Source organism: Tamandua tetradactyla, chromosome 23, assembly GCF_023851605.1.
Source record: "Tamandua tetradactyla isolate mTamTet1 chromosome 23, mTamTet1.pri, whole genome shotgun sequence".
Taxonomy (NCBI): Eukaryota; Metazoa; Chordata; class Mammalia; order Pilosa; family Myrmecophagidae; genus Tamandua; species Tamandua tetradactyla.
Window position 1 is genome coordinate 52,255,974 of NC_135349.1, and position 17,126 is coordinate 52,273,099.

At 42.8% G+C, this 17,126-nt stretch overlaps 1 protein-coding gene and 1 long non-coding RNA gene across 6 annotated transcripts in view; one reads left to right on the top strand and one right to left on the bottom strand.

The window, feature by feature from the left end:
• LOC143667568 (uncharacterized) overlaps nucleotides 1-17,126 on the bottom strand; it is a 250,942-nt gene that overhangs the window by 99,424 nt on the left and 134,392 nt on the right. The gene's annotated exons all lie outside the window — the stretch shown is intronic.
• GLYR1 (glyoxylate reductase 1 homolog) overlaps nucleotides 1-17,126 on the top strand; it is a 34,944-nt gene that overhangs the window by 15,352 nt on the left and 2,466 nt on the right. For 2 of the 5 annotated variants that reach the window (XM_077141903.1, XM_077141902.1), the window contains exons 6-15: nucleotides 1,847-1,933; nucleotides 2,800-2,856; nucleotides 3,803-3,853; nucleotides 3,944-4,017; nucleotides 6,285-6,384; nucleotides 9,999-10,109; nucleotides 10,781-10,882; nucleotides 11,610-11,772; nucleotides 12,096-12,275; nucleotides 12,534-12,658. In XM_077141903.1, the coding sequence (XP_076998018.1) occupies nucleotides 1,847-1,933; nucleotides 2,800-2,856; nucleotides 3,803-3,853; nucleotides 3,944-4,017; nucleotides 6,285-6,384; nucleotides 9,999-10,109; nucleotides 10,781-10,882; nucleotides 11,610-11,772; nucleotides 12,096-12,275; nucleotides 12,534-12,658 (1,050 nt within the window). The remainder of the gene's footprint in view (nucleotides 1-1,846; nucleotides 1,934-2,799; nucleotides 2,857-3,802; nucleotides 3,854-3,943; nucleotides 4,018-6,284; nucleotides 6,385-9,998; nucleotides 10,110-10,780; nucleotides 10,883-11,609; nucleotides 11,773-12,095; nucleotides 12,276-12,533; nucleotides 12,659-17,126) is intronic. The other 3 variants (XM_077141899.1, XM_077141900.1, XM_077141901.1) reach the window with 3 other exon arrangements.

The following is a 17,126-nucleotide window of genomic DNA, read 5'->3' on the forward strand; positions in this document are numbered from 1 at the left end:
AAGCTCTCTGTGCCTCAGCTTCATCTTTGTAAAATGAGGATAATAGTTTAGCTCATGAAGTCATAAGAATGAAATTAAAAGATACATATAAAGTACTTATAATAATGTCTGCACATAGTGAGCCCTGTAAAAAGCATTTAATGTCATCATAATCATTATCGTATTCTAATGAGAAGAGATGAAGTGAGGTGTTGGATAAAGCCACTCTGGCAAGGTAATATTTAAACAGAGGTCTAAACTGAAAGGGCAAACTAAGTAGATATCTGCTGTAAGAGCGTTCTCAGTGGAGGGAATGAAAAGTGCAAAGACACTGGAGAACTTTGTTCAAATTCTTGGTGTGTTTGGGTAATGAGGTGGAGGGCCTAGAGAGTGATGAATCGGAGGCATGGAATAGAACATGAGGTCTGAAATGAGTGTGGGGTGGGGGTGGTAGAACATGTAGTGGCTTGGAGGCCAGGATAAAACCCTCAGCTTTCCTCTGTGAGATAGAAAGCCAAGGAGGGTTTCTTGGTCCAGCTTTATTTTTTAAAAGATCACTCTGGCTGCTATATAGAGACTAGATTGGGTCAAGGGTAGGAGCAGGAAGGTTCTTTATTGAGGTGAAATCACATCACATAAAATTAACCATTTTAAAGGTACAATTCAGTAGCTTTAATATGTTCACATGGTTGTGTAACCATCACCTCCAAAGGAGACCCTCTGCCCTTTAGCGTGAGCTTGGGTATGTGGCAGGAGGGTGAGAAGCAGCAGTTGAATATATATGTAACTGTAAAGTCATCATCATTTGCTGATGAAGTAAATGAGAGAGGTGAGTGGAACCAAGGATGACACCAAAGCTCTTGTCCTGGTGGAAGGGAGAGACCATTTTCTAAGATTGGAAAACTCAGGAGAAACAATTTAGGCAGAGGACATCAAAAGTTCATTGGGGGCGGGCCACAGTGGCTCAGTCGCAGAGTTCTCGCCTGCCATGCCAGAGACCTGGGTTCAATTCTTGGTGCCTGCCCATGCAAAAAAAAAAAAAAATGTTCTTTGGGGACATGTTAAATCTCCCATTAGACAGACAAAGAATTGGCTGGAAGGCCATTGTGGCTGGAAAGTGGCAAGTGGGAAAAGGGGATGTGAGGTAAAAATCAACGTGGTAAGAACCAAAGCAGAATATTTTAAAACTAAAATAGTAATCCCTTTGCCCAGGTGGGGTGTGGATACGTTGGAGAGAATTGGCTCTGTTTAGCTGGGCCCTGTCCTTGAATCATTCTCAGGAGATAGGCTTCTGGGATTCCTTCTGAAGCCTGTAGTGTTTCTTCTCTTCATTCAAAAAAATATTTTTTTCTATATTTAGTCGCCATCATTGTCCACTCTAGGCATTTCTGAATTCTCAGTCTTTACCCTCTATCTTTCCTTTCTGGTTTCTCCAGCCCTTCTCATGCTATCATACTCACATTAAGGGTCATTCGAGTACTATTTTCTTAATATTCATTATTGCCATAAGGAATTTTCTCTGTCATTTGTGGAAACACCCTGGAATATAGTTGGGCTTTCTGTCACCATCCTTTTGAAAATTTAGGCATAATAATACATTTTATTATTCAAGAAGGGAAAAGACTCCCTTTTTGTTGATGGCAGTAAACTGCCCTGTTTCTCGGAAAGGATGTCAGTTGGAAGTTGGTCTAGGACCTTGGCCTGAACTCAGACTTAGGCTGTGGAGCTTGTCAGGGGGTTAGTTCATTGTTGAGTGTGACTTAACAAAAGCAAAGCACTGAAGAGGCTCTCCCTGATTTGGGACCGGGAGACATCTGTTACTGAGATGATTGCCATGTTCCTCACAGTGTGACCTTTCCTTCTGTAGGATCTCACTATCCCTGAGTCTAGCACTGTGAAGGGGGTGATGGCTGGACCCATGGCCGCGTTTAAATGGCAACCGACAGCGAGTGAGGTAATGAGCACACCTGCAGTCCAAGACAAGCCACGGTTTTAGAGCTGGTTTCCTGGAGTTACCATGTGATGTGCCTTTTGTCCCTGTTTTCTTATGATGAGACTATGCTTCCCTTCCCCACACTACAGAAGTATATGAGATAAAAAGTGAAGCCTCCACCCTCTGGAGTGATCACTAAGTTTGCTTAGCCTATGCCAGACCTTTTGGTGTCCCTGGTCGGTCACCCACTTGAGACTGCGTACCCACATGTAACATTGCTGTGGAGGGTAGTGTTGCTCATCACAAAAGTGAGATCATTCTACGAGTGTTTTTCACTTAATGTTTTGCAAATATCCTTTCATTGTCCCTATATAGAACTTTGGTGTTTGAATGGAAAGAAAGGGGATAGGTATGGACATAGCAGTCCGCTGTTGCTGGGTGTACTTATGGACAGCCCTTGGGAACTCCACAGTTGTAAAACTTTATCTGATAATCTGCAAGTTTCGATCTTCGGTGAGATTAGACACACATAGACCAAAACCCTAAAATTGGAAAAGAGTCTTAGAAATTGAAAAAGAGTCTGCTGAATTATCTGCAGTCACCAGGGAATACTAAATTTTAAAAATATTAGTGTATTTTTAATATTTCTTTCACAATGCTGGAATAATTCATAGACTTAACCTTGTAGAAACCTCTCTTCTTTTACCCTCGAAGCAAGTTTTAGTCTAACTGGAATGGGGGTCATTTGTAAGAGGCACAAACCAACAGAGGGAAACGAGTTTCCACATCCCAGAGGAATTTCAGCCAGAGGAGAGTAGTTATCAGACAAAAAGAAGTGACCTTTTGTGGAAGATAACTTCTTTTATTTAATCATTTTCTGGTTCCAGCCTGTTAAAGATGCAGACCCTCATTTCCATCACTTCCTGCTCAGCCAAACAGAGAAGGTGAGTTTTTCTTTTAGGTTGTGGATCCATGGTCAGATGGTGGCCTGAAGGGAAAGTGCTATTGCCTGGGCCCCTCCCCTACTGAATGGAGAATGAAGGCTCTGCCTGTAGTGCTCCCAGCAACCCGTGAAAAGTCAGATAGAGGACCACTAGTGAATCAGGTGTTGTCAAGATTTAAAAAAAAAAAAAATGCTTTCAAAACCCAACCAACTGTGTCACTGAGGAATTTGCCATTATCTGCAGCATCTAGGGCTTTTGAGCTGCCACCCCCCATGCTGCTCAGTGGATACTTTTGAGTCTTCCTGCTCAGGATAGTCCCAGGAGCCCTGGAGATATGGAGGAAATGTTTCCCTGCATGTCTGCAAGGCCACAGATTATGTTGAGCCTTGACAGCCTTCACTGGTACACTTGGTGGCTTTGGAGTCAGGCCCAGTTTTACACTAACTAGCCATGTGACCCTGAGCATCTAACTTAGCTATCTCCGACTCTCAGTATCCTCATTGGCAAAAGAACATTGCAGAGTTCTGTGGAAAATTAAATCTAGATGATTGTGTAAATTTCTAATATATCGTTTGGAGTTCAGTAAAATTGGGGGCATGCAAGGGCAGTTCAGTAGTAGAATTTTCGCCTGCCATGTGGAAGACCCAGGTTGGATTCCTAGTCCATGCACTTCCCAAAAAACAAACAACAAACAAAAATTCAACAAATAGTGTTGCAATAATGGAATACTCACATGGAAAAATAATAAAATTTGACCCCGCCATACAGCATACAAAAAAAATAATAAAATTGGATACCACATTATCATTCAATGTTAACTTCCCACTTTAGACCTGAGCTTTTAGGCAAATGTGCTTTCCTCAGGAAATTACTTTGAGGGAACTTACGATGGAGGTTGATTAAAAGTTCAGTTTAATAGGTGGTCTTTTTTCTCCCTCTTTATTAGCCAGCTGTCTGTTACCAGGCAATCACAAAGAAGTTAAAAATATGTGAAGAGGTACGTAGATCACACCCCTCCTGTTTTTGTTTCTCACCTGGGGCCTTACAGTGGGCAGACTGACTTGATGATTTGTGATTCCTCCCCCAGGAGACTGGTTCCACCTCCATCCAAGCAGCAGACAGCACGGCAGTAAATGGCAGCATAACACCCACAGATAAAAAGTATGACCTTAATGAAAATGTCTCCTGGGGCCCAGGTTCTGCTGGGCTGGGTGAGCCCAAACAAGCTCTTCAGAAATTGCTTCCCTGCCATTGCTGGGGTTGAATGGAAAGAAAGGGAATAGTTATAAATCTTACTGATACTGATTTGTCTGGGAGTCATTTGACTTGTAGAAGACAGAGGTTGTCATATACATCTTCAGTGGGTTCTCTCTTCAGTCCAAGTGGGGTGTTGACTTCATATCTCACAGATGAGCCTCTAAGCAGATATCGCCTGTTACTCATATTGAACTCTGCACCAGATTGACCTGGGTGGTGCCTTGTAAAATACACATTGCAGAGCTCCAATCCCCAGGGTTTCAGCATCAGTAAGTCAGGAGCAGACCCTGAGAATTTGTATTTTAACAAATTACCAGATGTGCTGATGCTGCTAGTCTGAGGTCCACACTGAGAACTATGCCTTAGAACTATGATGAAAATCCTTGAGATTAGTGGGGGTGTGGTGGGGGTGAAGACATTTGAAAGCTGGCCAGCCTGTATCCCTGGCTTTCTTTACTATCCCCTCCTGGTCCTTCCCCTGTACCTGCCTGAGCAGATGGGTTAGTTTGGGGCTTGGACTGAAAACCTTATCTTATCCTTAAAAGTGCATTTGCTTTGACTCTGGTCCAGCTGTGCTTGTAGAGTCTTACTAGTTAAAAGAGTTTCTTAGCTAAGGAATATTCTGAGGAAGACAACCAAGACTGAAATTCCAGTTTGTATCCTCCATACAGTTCTTCCTCAGATCAAAAACAGTATACCTGTTTCTTTATAATTTCTTGTACTCTAAATCACTGACTCTACAAATTATTTTTAGTGAACTTCCCTTTCTAGAGTGGAGGCAACAGGGGCATGTTATGGCCTATAAAAGGGAGATAGGGTATCATCCATTAATTTAGGAGGACTAGGGTGGGACTAAACACAACCTGAGACTTTATGGCCTATTGGTCACAACAAAAGTTAACTTCGTACTTATTAGCCTTGACTTGAAACATAGAGGGAAAATGCCTATTTTCGTAAGGAAAGTCGTGTTTCATTTTCAGCATTTGATTCAAATGATTTAATGATAAGATAGAGTGTGAGGAGCTGGTATTCTAGCAGAGATGAGGGCAACCTCTGAGTATAAGGGTACTTTGAAAGACTACAGATATGATTCCCAGGAGACTGTCAATCCTGTAAGGATCACATGGGGTCAAAGTAGAACCCCCCAGGGAAAACCAGAGCTGAAAACTAAAATGAAGGAACAGAAATTGTTAAGCGGTGTCACATGCAATGAAAGATAAGGAAAATGAAAGAGCTAAGAGGTGATATTTGGGCAAGATAAAATCATCTGTTAAAGCATGTAGAAACAGCCAGCAGTGGTGGAGCTGTAGCAATAGCCCCCAAGTTGGAGGAATGACAGGACTGCGTGGGCTCTAGGAAATGAGGGTAAGCAGGGCACACTGTTCCTTGGAGTCCCAGAGGATCATAATAGACCTTTTATCAGAGGTTGTGGAAGAGAGGAGAGAAGGAAGAGCCAGGGGAGAGCAGCGTTTGGGAGAGGTTCAAAAAGGCAGCCACAGGTAGGATATGTGCGCCCAGGAGAAATGGGTTCTAACACTCATGCAAAGGAGAAGCGCTTTGGACATGGTCCAGCTCTGTTGACAGCAGGACAAATGAAAAGGTGGTGTAAGGGCATAGAGCTGGGGAAAATAAAAGCCAGGAAAGATAATTGAAAATTGGGGTCCTTAATGCCCACATTTGAGAAAGCTGCCTGGCTAATTGACTACATGGTTTTGAAAACATGCTTCAGTTAACTTGTGGTTCCTGTTACTCTTAAATGGCATTCGAAAGTCTAGCACAGGAGGTCACTCATCAGGAAACTGGCTCAAGGGCTGATGAGGAATGTGTGGTTTCTCTGGATAATTTATAAGCTCAGTGCTCTACTAAAGCAGAAGAGAAACCAGACTTGAAGACTTGCCCTAAATCATAGCAAGTCCTACTTCTTTGTATAGCAGTTGAAGGTTTAGAAATGCCCATTTAAATTTAGGGACGCTTTGAAACAATGGCACAATGAGAAAAGGCCCAATCTAGATGCATCCCCTCTGGCTCTGTAAGCCTAGTATCAGTTTGCTGAGCAGCGCTGGAGGCTGGAAGTCTCCCCTGGGGTTGGGGGGCACTCTCTGGCCATAGTTAGCACCCACCCTGTCCCTCCTACTCTGCCCAAAACTGATCAGTCTCTTGTCTTTTTTCAGGATAGGATTTTTGGGCCTTGGCCTCATGGGAAGTGGCATCGTTTCCAATTTGCTAAAAATGGGCCACACAGTGACCGTCTGGAACCGGACTGCAGAGAAAGTAAGCATTTCTGGGAGCTTAATGATCTTGGTGGTCTGTCTCTTCCTGTCTTCTCTCCTTAGTGCTCTGCATGCAGAGTAGGAAAAGCCAAGCAGTTAGTTCAGGGATGAAGAAAGGTAGATATTATAATCTTTGAATTTAATCATTGAAACTGAGATTTCAGAATAGCCAGGGGTATAATATGAAGTGAAATTTCTCCATTCCCTGCCAGGTTGCATTCCATCATTATCCTTCTCTTTTCCATGCATGTAACTGTGTGTGCATATCCACTGTCATAGACTATGATTGTCACTATCATTTGCTCTGAATGCATAGAGGCAGGTCTGCTTTGTTCTTTATCGTGACTGCTGTCATTTGGATTACATTCAGCAGTGCTGTCCAGTAGAGCATACATGTGATGGACATGCTCTGAGTTGCCACTGTCTGCCATGGTGGCCACTAGCCACGTGTAGCTATTGAACACTTGCAAGGTGGCTAGCACAGCTGAAGTATTGAATTTTTAATTTTAGTAATTTTAGAGCTGTATGTGGTTAGTGACTTAGAAGATCTTAACCTCAGGTGGTCCATGGCTTCTAGGAGGCTGTGTGTGCCCTGAAATGGAATTCCAAATTTAGAAACATGCACCTTTTTTAATGGAGCACAGCCATAGCTTTCATCAAGTTCCCACCTAAGAAAAAGTGAATGTCCATAGTCTGAGTACCAGTAAGAGAAAGCACCATGCTTCTTGCTAGAAATAAAGGAGGCAGGAGTTTTTAAAATGTACCAACTTCTTGAGAAATATGATGTGGCTGCAGATGTATTTGTGAATGGGTTTGCATCCCACATGTGCACAGCAAAGCGTCACTGATGGTCCAGTGAATGAGACAACAGTAGGGAGAGCTGAAATGAGGTGTGATTGCTGAAGTAGTGCTGGAGCAGATGAATGTGAATGAACAAAAATATTTTCTAGGCAAAGTAAAACATTCACTTTGCTGGAACAGTGTTTTTCAAAAAGATCAAGGAAGTGTTTGGAGATTGAAAAGAGGCTCTAGGCGCTGGTTATTGGTAGGCTTGCAGATACCTCAGCTGTGAGTGAGGATAGTCACTCCCCCACCAGCAGGATACTTTGTGATTCAAAGGTCCTACTGTTGCTGAAAGCTAGGGTCACCAGAAAATCTAGGCATTCACCAATTTCAGGAATGTCAGGAGAATCCGAGGATTGTGATGGAGTGCTGTCCCTTTTGACAAAAGTGCCTTGGGTCATCCTGTTTTCTTGATTGGAAAATTAAGTATTATAAACATGGCCATTCTTTCAGACTAATTTATGGGGAGGCAAAGCAGTTAAGAATTTGGGGTTGGGGTCAGTAGATCTGAATCCTGCTGCCAACCTTGAGCAAGATACCTCCTTGTTCTAATTTGAAAGCTGCTGGAATGCAAGATACCAGTAATAGAATGGTTTTTAAAGAGGGGAATTTATTAAGTTGCAAGTTTAAAGTAAGGCTGTGAAAATATCCAGATTAAAATAGGGCTATAAAAATGCCCAATCTAAGGCATCCAGGGAAAGATACTTCGATTAAGAAGGGGATGACATTCAGGGTTTCTCTGTGAGCTGGAAAGGCACATGGCAACATCTTGTAGCTTTCTCTCCTCATTTCATAAGGCATCTTCAGCGGCTTCCCCTGGGCTCTGTTAGTTTTGTTGGCTCTGATGACTCTGAAGCTTTTTCCAAAATGGTTCCCTCTTAAAGAGCTCCAGTAAGTAACCCCACCTTGAATGGGTGGAGACACATCTCCATAGAAGCCTTCTAATCAAATGTCACCACCCACAATTGGGTGTCACATCTCCATGGAAGCAATCAAAAAGCTCCCACCCAGCAGCACTGAATGAGAATTAAAGAATTTGCCTTTTCTGAGGTACACAACAGATTCAAACCAGCATACTACCTAAGCCTCAGAGTCCTCATTTATGAAAATGGTGGTAGTGAAAGCACCTCCTTCTGAGGGTGGAGGACAGAGAGGTTATCAAATTATTTAGTATATATTTTATTTGAAAAGCCATTTAGTGGAATTCTTATGCTAGATCCCATTGAATTTTTTTTACTTTTTTTTTTTTTTTTTTACATGGGCAGGCACCAGAAATCGAACCTGGGTTCTCTGGCATGACAGGCAAGTATTCTTGCCTGCTGAGCCACCGTGGCCCGCCCCCCATTGAATTTTTTTAAAAGATCTTGATAAAAATGATTCTTTGTTTCTTCTGAAATAATAAATAAGAAACACTTTTAAGTTTTCAGCAAAGGAAGAGTAATGAGCAAAATGCTCTCAAGCAAAAGAGTGTGTTTACTATGTTACTATAAAGCTATAGTACTGAAAGTCTGTGATACTGCTAAAATAATTAAACATAGATCCATAAAAGTTGAATAGATATCTCAGGACTTACTCTGAAAGATAGCATCATTGTAAATCAGTGAGGCAGCCTGAAGGTTTGGTCAGTAAACTATGTTGGGGACAACAGATGAGAAATTTGGGAAAATATTCATTTCATTGTTGACCACGTACTAAAATATATTCCCAACAGATTGCTGAGTTAATATTTTCAAAAGGAAAAAACAGAAGAAAATAAAATTAAATATTAACATTGGTCTTTCTAAGCCTAGAAGCAACCAGAATCACTAAAGAGAAAGATCATCACTTTTTAATGAGTCCTCTGACAAAAAGTGAACAAAATTGAAGGTGTATCAACTACAAGTGCAGGCGCTTGCAGCAAGAGCTTTAAAATATTTGGAACTTGTTTTATTCTAGTATTGGAGACCTAAATTTGAAGCAGTAAGAAAGTATTATACATAAAGATGTTTGTTGGGGTCAGTTATAGTTAAAAATTTGAGACCAGACTAAATATCAAACTATAGGGGAGCCATTAGGTAAGTTAAAGTGTCTTTCTCGATGAAATGTTTTGCATCCAACCATTATAAATTATAATTATGAAAGATTGCAACAATATAGATGAATGTAAATCATAGAAAATAAACATTAGATGCAAAATTATTCCAACTACTTTTTAAAATGCTTATGGGAAAAGTAAATAGGCTAAAATATTCATGATGTGTTTTGCCATGGGTGCTCTGGCAATTTTAACTCTCAGAGAGGAGAAGTTAGTACCCTTAGGATCCCCAAGTCTTCACCTGGGCATCGTGTTAGAACAGAAGTTCAATGAGGAGCCTCAGCCAAGATGGAAGCCCCTGACCCCCAGACCTGAGTCCCACGCAGACTGTCGATAACGCAGGACACTGGGGTGGATTTTGTCATAGTCAAGGCAACCACAGAGGGGCTGGGGACAGGTACTGTTCGACATCCTGTTCTTCAAACAGGAAACCATCAGCAAGCACTTGTTTTGTGCTTACTGTGAAGTAGAACATCGTTCTAGGTACCAGGTATGCAGAAACGCGGACAGTCCTCAAGAGGCCCTGTCCACTTCCCTCAAAGAAGTTTTACCACCAGCTCTCGTGTCCAGGCTCCTAGGCCCAGCCCACCCTGCCTTGGGAGGCCAGCGAGGAGGACCAATTAACCACATCTCTGGCCTGGCCAGCGTGTTTGTTGTGCACTGCCTGCAGCTCATGTTGGGGTCTGTGACTTTTGCAGTGTGATTTGTTCATCCAGGAGGGGGCCCGCCTAGGAAGAACCCCCGCTGAAGTCGTTTCAACTTGTGACATCACCTTCGCCTGCGTGTCGGATCCAAAGGCGGCCAAGGATGTAAGGATCCCCTCCCTCCCCTCAGCATCTCAGGTTGTAGCCAGGGAAGCTGGCTGGCCTCTTCCCCTTCTCCCCTGCACACAGAGTGAGTGTCAGCATGTGGGAATTAAATTTCCCATCCTGGGGCCTTCATCTGTTGGGAAGGGTATTTGCAGAAATTGAACACAGACTTCCTTTAATTCAGAGCAGTGCATGAAAGCCACCAGGGTCCCAGAGGTCTGAATGTAAATGGTGCCTGAGCCGGTTCCACATTCTTGTTTGGGGCCAAGTGAGCATTTGGTCTTTGTGCCAGGTTCCCGTGTTTAACCATCACTGTATTTGTGTGTTTTAAACTTTCAAATGGCAGTAATCATCTTAGTAAACTGGTGACTAACCTACTCTAAGTAAATCCAAAGAAGCCAAAAAATAAATACTAAGGTTCCTATTTTTAATTAGGGGATTTTTAAATAAAAAGATATACAACATACCCTTTTTAAAATAAATGAGAACATACTGATAATACATTTCTGTCCTTTGCTTTATTGCTGTTTCCTTTTTAGTCTTAATAATTAGCTCCTAATCAGAAAATGTATCAAAAAAGCAACAGGAGTCTGACTGAACTTGGGTATAAAGGGTTCTTGAGGCACCTTGCTGGGAGCCTGGGCTATTGCTTCTCCCTTGTGTCCCCACAGCTGGTGCTAGGCCCCAGTGGTGTGCTGCAAGGGATCCGCCCTGGGAAATGCTATGTGGACATGTCAACGGTGGATGCAGACACAGTCACCGAGCTGGCCCAGGTAGCGACCTCACTCAGGCTGGCACCCCAGCATTCTTTCATTTGGAGCCCAAGACCCACAGGGACCATGCCCAAAGCCAGAAAGCGAGGAGAGGAGCCCAGTAACCTTGGGGCTAGTCAGAACAGCCATGGGAGAGTACTGCCCAGCTGGAATGGGACTTGGGTCCTGTAGCTTGCCAGTCTTAGGATATGAGACAGTTCAGGCTTCCAGCATGGCATTTTGGGTTTAAACGGCTATCAGCAGTTTACAGAATAGGAAAGCTTCCTCCTCTCTCAACTTCTGGGCCCACATGAGGGAGTGGTGACTTCTGGGTCACTTGTATGGTCTGAGGGTAGTTGAAGTCAAAAGGGAAGTGTCTAGAGGGAAGGTGTATCTGCCCAAACTGTTAGATGGTGATGTCTACTTGTATGAGTAAATGGGAGCCTTTGAGAGACCCCAGCTTCTCTCTTTTTATTGTCAGGTGATGTATGCATCTTTTGGAGGCTGTTTTGTTGGAGGATGGTCTGTCTAACCCTTCCACCACAACAGTGTCACACCTTGACAGAGATCTCAGGCCCTGGAGCCTCTGCTCAGGTGGCCAGATGGTCACACCCCTTAGCTGTGTAAGGGCATAGCAGGAAGACATACCCTCAGGGATGAGAGGCCACCCACCAGAGGACTTCCTTTGCTCCTTGCGCCTTCTGCTCCCTGCCTGGAGGCCTCTCGAAGCTGTGACTTTCCTTTCTAGGTGATTGTGTCCAGGGGGGGCCGCTTTCTCGAAGCGCCAGTCTCAGGGAATCAGCAGCTGTCTAATGATGGGATGTTGGTGATCTTAGCAGCCGGAGACAGGGGCTTATATGAGGACTGCAGCAGCTGCTTCCAGGCAATGGGGAAGACCTCCTTCTTTCTAGGTAACATGCCTGCCCACCCGTCGTGCCCTGGGTGGGCCACATCCCCTGTAGACGGCCCTGATGACAGCGTCAACCCCGCACAGCCTCTCTGCCTGGGGCCCCCAGGGGAAGGTTTCCTTTGACTTGCACAATCAGTGCCTGGAAGAAGGAAGAGCCAGAAGGGTCAGAGCCATTCTGTCGGGGGCAGGTGAATGGGGCCTCCCTGGGTATAGAGGTGGGTCCAGGGGTTTGGTTGGGGGTGGTCCAAGCAGGGATGAGGGCAGGGCAGAGAGTTCCTGCCTGCAGGATTCTTGTGACTTAACTGTGACTTTTTGCCCATCCAGGTGAGGTTGGCAACGCAGCCAAGATGATGCTGATTGTGAACATGGTCCAGGGGAGCTTCATGGCCACCATCGCCGAGGGGCTCACCCTGGCCCAAGTGACAGGCCAGTCCCAGCAGACACTCTTGGACATCCTCAATCAGGGACAGTTGGCCAGCATCTTCCTGGACCAGAAGTGCCAAAGTAAAGTTGCCTTTGGCCTCACGTCTTGCATTTTATTTCCTCGTTATGTCTGGAGAACTGGGTCAGACAGGCAGCCGCTTTCTGCTATAGAACGGTTCTTTTTTAGGAGCTTTTTTAGGTGGCTGAGGATGTGGGGGGCTGCCGACAGGGTTATGCTGGTTGGGAGTGGGAGACATTCAGCCCTCCTGCTACTGCAGATGGCTTCTTACTGACTGAGGGTCCTTTTATTTCTTTTGATAAGTGGTTTTCCCTCCTCAGATATCCTGCAAGGAAACTTTAAGCCTGATTTCTACCTGAAATACATCCAGAAGGATCTCCGCTTAGCCATTGCACTGGGCGATGCTGTCAACCACCCCACGCCCATGGCGGCTGCGGCTAATGAGGTAGCGCCACGGGTTCTTTTGTAATTTCCTGCTTTTTATTCACTTTGAGGTTTCTTTTTTTTCTTCTCTGAGTTCTCAAAGTGGGATCTTAGGCTCTTGATATTAGACACATGCTCTTATATGAGCATTTAAAACTGTAAATTGCCTTCATAACCAGGCTAACTTCCCTCATGACTTCTTCTTTGACCATGGATCACTTAAAAGTTTGATTTCCAAATATTTGGGGGTTTCTTAGATATCTTAAAGCTGACCCAGACTTCCTTTAGGGCCCAGCATATGGTCTAACTTGGTGGACATTTTGTGTGTACTTAAAAAGGAGGGGTTCTACAGTTGTTGGGTGTAGTGTTCTGCAGTTATCAATCAGTAAGGTCAAGGTTGTTGATAGTGTTTGTCAGACCATCTTTGCTGAATTTTTATCTGGTTCTATAAATTTCTGAGAGAGGGCTGCTAAAATCTGCAGATATGATTATGGGATCATCTATGTCTCCCTTTAATTCTGCCCATTTTTGCTTGATGTGTTTGAAACTCTTGTTAGGTTCACAGACATTTTGTGATCATTCTTACGTCTTCCTGATGAAGTTATCATAGTATATAATTAGATCTATCATTTGTATACATTCTGACAATATTTGCCTGTCACTTGGGGTGTTTAGTCCATTAACATTCTTTTTTAATTTTTGAATTAAGCTACCTATGCATTAGATTTTTGAAGATAAATTTTTAAAGTAGAAGTTTAGCATTCCTGGGTCAACCTGATAGAAATTTAACCTGGAAAAAAAAAGAATATAGTCTTTCCCATTTAAGTACAATAAAAAACTGTATTTTATACTATGTATGCATACATACATACACAAAACACACAGATTTGTTTATTTTAGGTGCTATAAGCATAATACTCATTTTCATTCAGGTAAATACTTAGAGGTCCAGCAAAGAAAAACTTAAAGAAACCAAAAGAAAAAAAGAAAAAGTACTACTGTTTTTGTTTTTGTTCCTTTTCCAGACTTGCCTTTCATAGTTTATTATCTCGTGTTCCTGGTGTATGCATTCTATTCCTTCCTTGTTTGCTGTAACATTTCAGAGTACTGGGCAGGCCACAGTGGCTCAGCAGGCAAGAATGCTTGCCTGCCATGCCAGAGGACCTGGGTTCGATTCCCAGTGCCTGCCCATGTAAAAAAAAAACATTTCAGAGTATTTATTTTTTGACTCTTTCAGATTGCAATACTATTTGAAATTCCTCCTATTCGTTCTACCTGTGGATTCCAAGTAGAATTCATGTATTTTGAACTTTTTGTTGATGAGCTCATCTTTAATTATAGTTATTTCTGAAGGCTTCCAAGTGTGGCCTGAGATCAAAAGCATCTTTTTGACTTGGTTTCTGAATTGCCTCTGCCCTGGCTCTACTTCATTCATTGGCTTGGAAACGTTTTTTTGGTTAATTTTCAACAAAGCATGGAGGTTCCTGAAGCATTTGGATAGTGTGACTTCAGACTCTGCACGTCTGTGAACCATGACTTAGAGTTCAGGACCTCGTAGTTAACTCAGTCCATCACTATTTCATGTCCTTAGTGATGCAGTTGGGTTTGGGCGCTAACCCTTTCATCATGTGATTTCTCTTTATCCCCTCTGTCTTCTGTTTGTTTTCTCTTTTCTGCCTTCTTTTGGGTAATTTTAATATTTTTTAGAATTTAACATTAATTTATCGGCCTTTTAACTACCTCTTTTTTTTTTCCTCCTGCTTTTAGTGGTTGTTCTAGGAATTAAAATTTATATTCTTAACCTTCACGGCTTACTTAGAGTTAATGTTGTACCACTTCCCATAGAACGAAGAAACCTGCAACTGTGTCTTTCCCTTTACCGCCCCCTCCCCAATCCTTATAGGTGGGGTTCTCATCCTTGACATGTTCTTGTGGGGACTAGCCTATGCATTGCATGATGGTTAGCCATATCCCTGGCCCATATCCACTGGACACCAATAACACTCCCTTAATTGTGACGATCAAAAATGTCCCCCAGAGGCCAAATGCCCTGGTTGAGAACCACTGCTTTAAGGTATAGGTGTCTGAGTGTTATACCTAAGTATATTTCAAACCCACCAGATAGTGCTGTAATTTTTTGCTTTGTCAGCATATTTTTTTTATCTTTTTTTAATTATGAAATATAACATATATACAAAAACAATAAATTTGCAAGTACGTTTTAACAAGTAGTTATAGAACAGACTTTAAAATTTGGTATGGGTTACATTTCCATGATTTTTCTTCTAGTTGCTCCATGATACTGGAGACCAAAAGAAATATCAATATAATGATTCAGCAGTCATACTCATTTGCTAAATCCTATGTACTCTGTTATACTCTTCTTTTTGTGTGTGTGAAAAATTACATATATACAGAAAAATTTTTGTGTGTATTTTAAAGATGTTAGGACAAAAAAAATTATTTCTCTAGATTTATCATTTCCAGCACTCCTCATTCCTGCCTGAAGAGCAGAGTATCTATCTGGAAGAATTTTCATTAACATTTGTTGTAATTCATATGTGCTGGTGAGGAATTCATTGACTCTTCTTTGATCTGAATAGGTCTCTATTGGGCCTTGCTTCTGAGCTGAAGTTGGAGGTGTGGTTTGCTTTGACTCTCATCGCCATCCTCTGCCTTCCCTGGTTTCCCTGGAGAAGCCCTCAGCACTCACGTACTTGCTCGCTGAATGTGCTGGGTCATTTTTTTTTTCTGGTAGCTTTCCAGATTCTCTATTTTTGGTTTTCAACAGTAAATTATTTCAGTACTGTAATTTTTCAGTTTTAGAACGCCTGTCTTTTTTTTACATAATTTCTGACTCTGTGTTGAGTTTTTCTAATATTTTCCCTCATTACAAACATGTTTTCTTTATGTGCTTGGGCATAACTACTGTTCTGTAGTTCTGACATAGGGTCTTCTCAGGGTCAGTCTCCATCAATTGCCTTTTTTTGTGAGAATGAGTCACATTGTCCTATTTCTTCATATGTTGATTAATTTTGGACATTGTGATGGTTACATTATATATTTTATTCCAACAAGATTGTCAGTTTTTGTTCTTGAGGTTTTAGCAAGCTGTTAACCTAGTTGTACTCAAACTGCACACTCTGTCTCTGGCAACGAATCAAGTATTTTTCTTTTAGCCTCAGTCAGGCCCTTGAACCCCATCCTGTGTACTAAGGGTTCAGGGGTCAGCCGGAGGTTTGGACACAGTTTATGTATAGAATTTAGGATTCCCCCTCTCTGGTTGGCTGCTATCTAGAATTCTGCCCCATCAGTTTCCAGTGGCTGTGGTTGCCCCAATCTCTGTCCTCTGGTTTTTCGGGCCAGGAAGACAGCAGGTTTAGCCGTCCTGCTTGATGCAGACTGCAGCCTACCTGTAGCCAAACAAGAACTCAGCCAGTACAGTTTATTTCCTCCGAGTGTTGATTTCCCTTCAGAATCTGTCTGCTTTAGTTACTGTGGTACCTTCAGATAGTTCTTTATGGTTATTATTGGCAGGAAGATGGATATAATAAAAGCTTCCTTGTTCCCTCCAAGCTTTTAGGCTTTCCTAGCCTTTTTGCTACAAAATAAATGCCTTTCTTGATGCTGTGCTATGAGAAAGAAATGAGAGACCGCGTTGCTGTGTCCCCTGGGATGATGTAAGGGGCTTTGCTGAAAGCAGATGTTCTCTTTCATGCACCCTCTTCCCCAAGCATGGCTTCCTCTGACGGTCTCAGCCCAGGTCGAGCAGACATTCTTGACTCTTATCTGGTACGATTAGGTCCTGATCTAATGAAGGACGGCATGATAGAACACCCCAGAGAGGCAGGGGCTTGGCTGATGACTCTCCTCAGCCCTGTGCCTGCTTCCTCAGATCCATTTCAGAGGCTCAAGGAATGCTAGGGCCTAAAGAACTCAGGTTCTAGGTTCTGCCAGTTTTTATGCCTGGACTGTGTTTTTAAAAAAAACAAAACCTACAGCCAGCCATGTGACAGGCCTTTGTGTCCAGCCACCTTTGGACACAAGCATCCAAAGAGCATGCTGGATATTAATTGGCCTTCTTGAGCAATGGTTTTTTAATTCTTGTCAAGCTCTTTGATTTACCCTACTGTCTCTTGGATGTCAGGTCACTTAGTTGCCAGGCACTGCTCTAGGCTCTGGGAACACATTGGTGTACTACTCCTTCCCTTCCTTATAGACCTGGCATTTTAATAGAAGGAGACACAAAATAAGTGCATACATTTAAACAAGTAAGAGATTTCAGAGGTTAAGACATGAGAATAAACTGCAACAGAGAAAAGACATTGAGTTGAAGGATGAAGTGGTGCTGCTGCTGCCTTACCTGGCTGGTCAGGGAAGATACCCACTGTCCTGAGGGAGGAGCATTCCTGGCATGGGGAATGGCAAGATCAAAGGCAAAGAGTTGGAGGCCCTTGAGGAGGGCGTGAGCAGGAGGGGACATGTTAAAT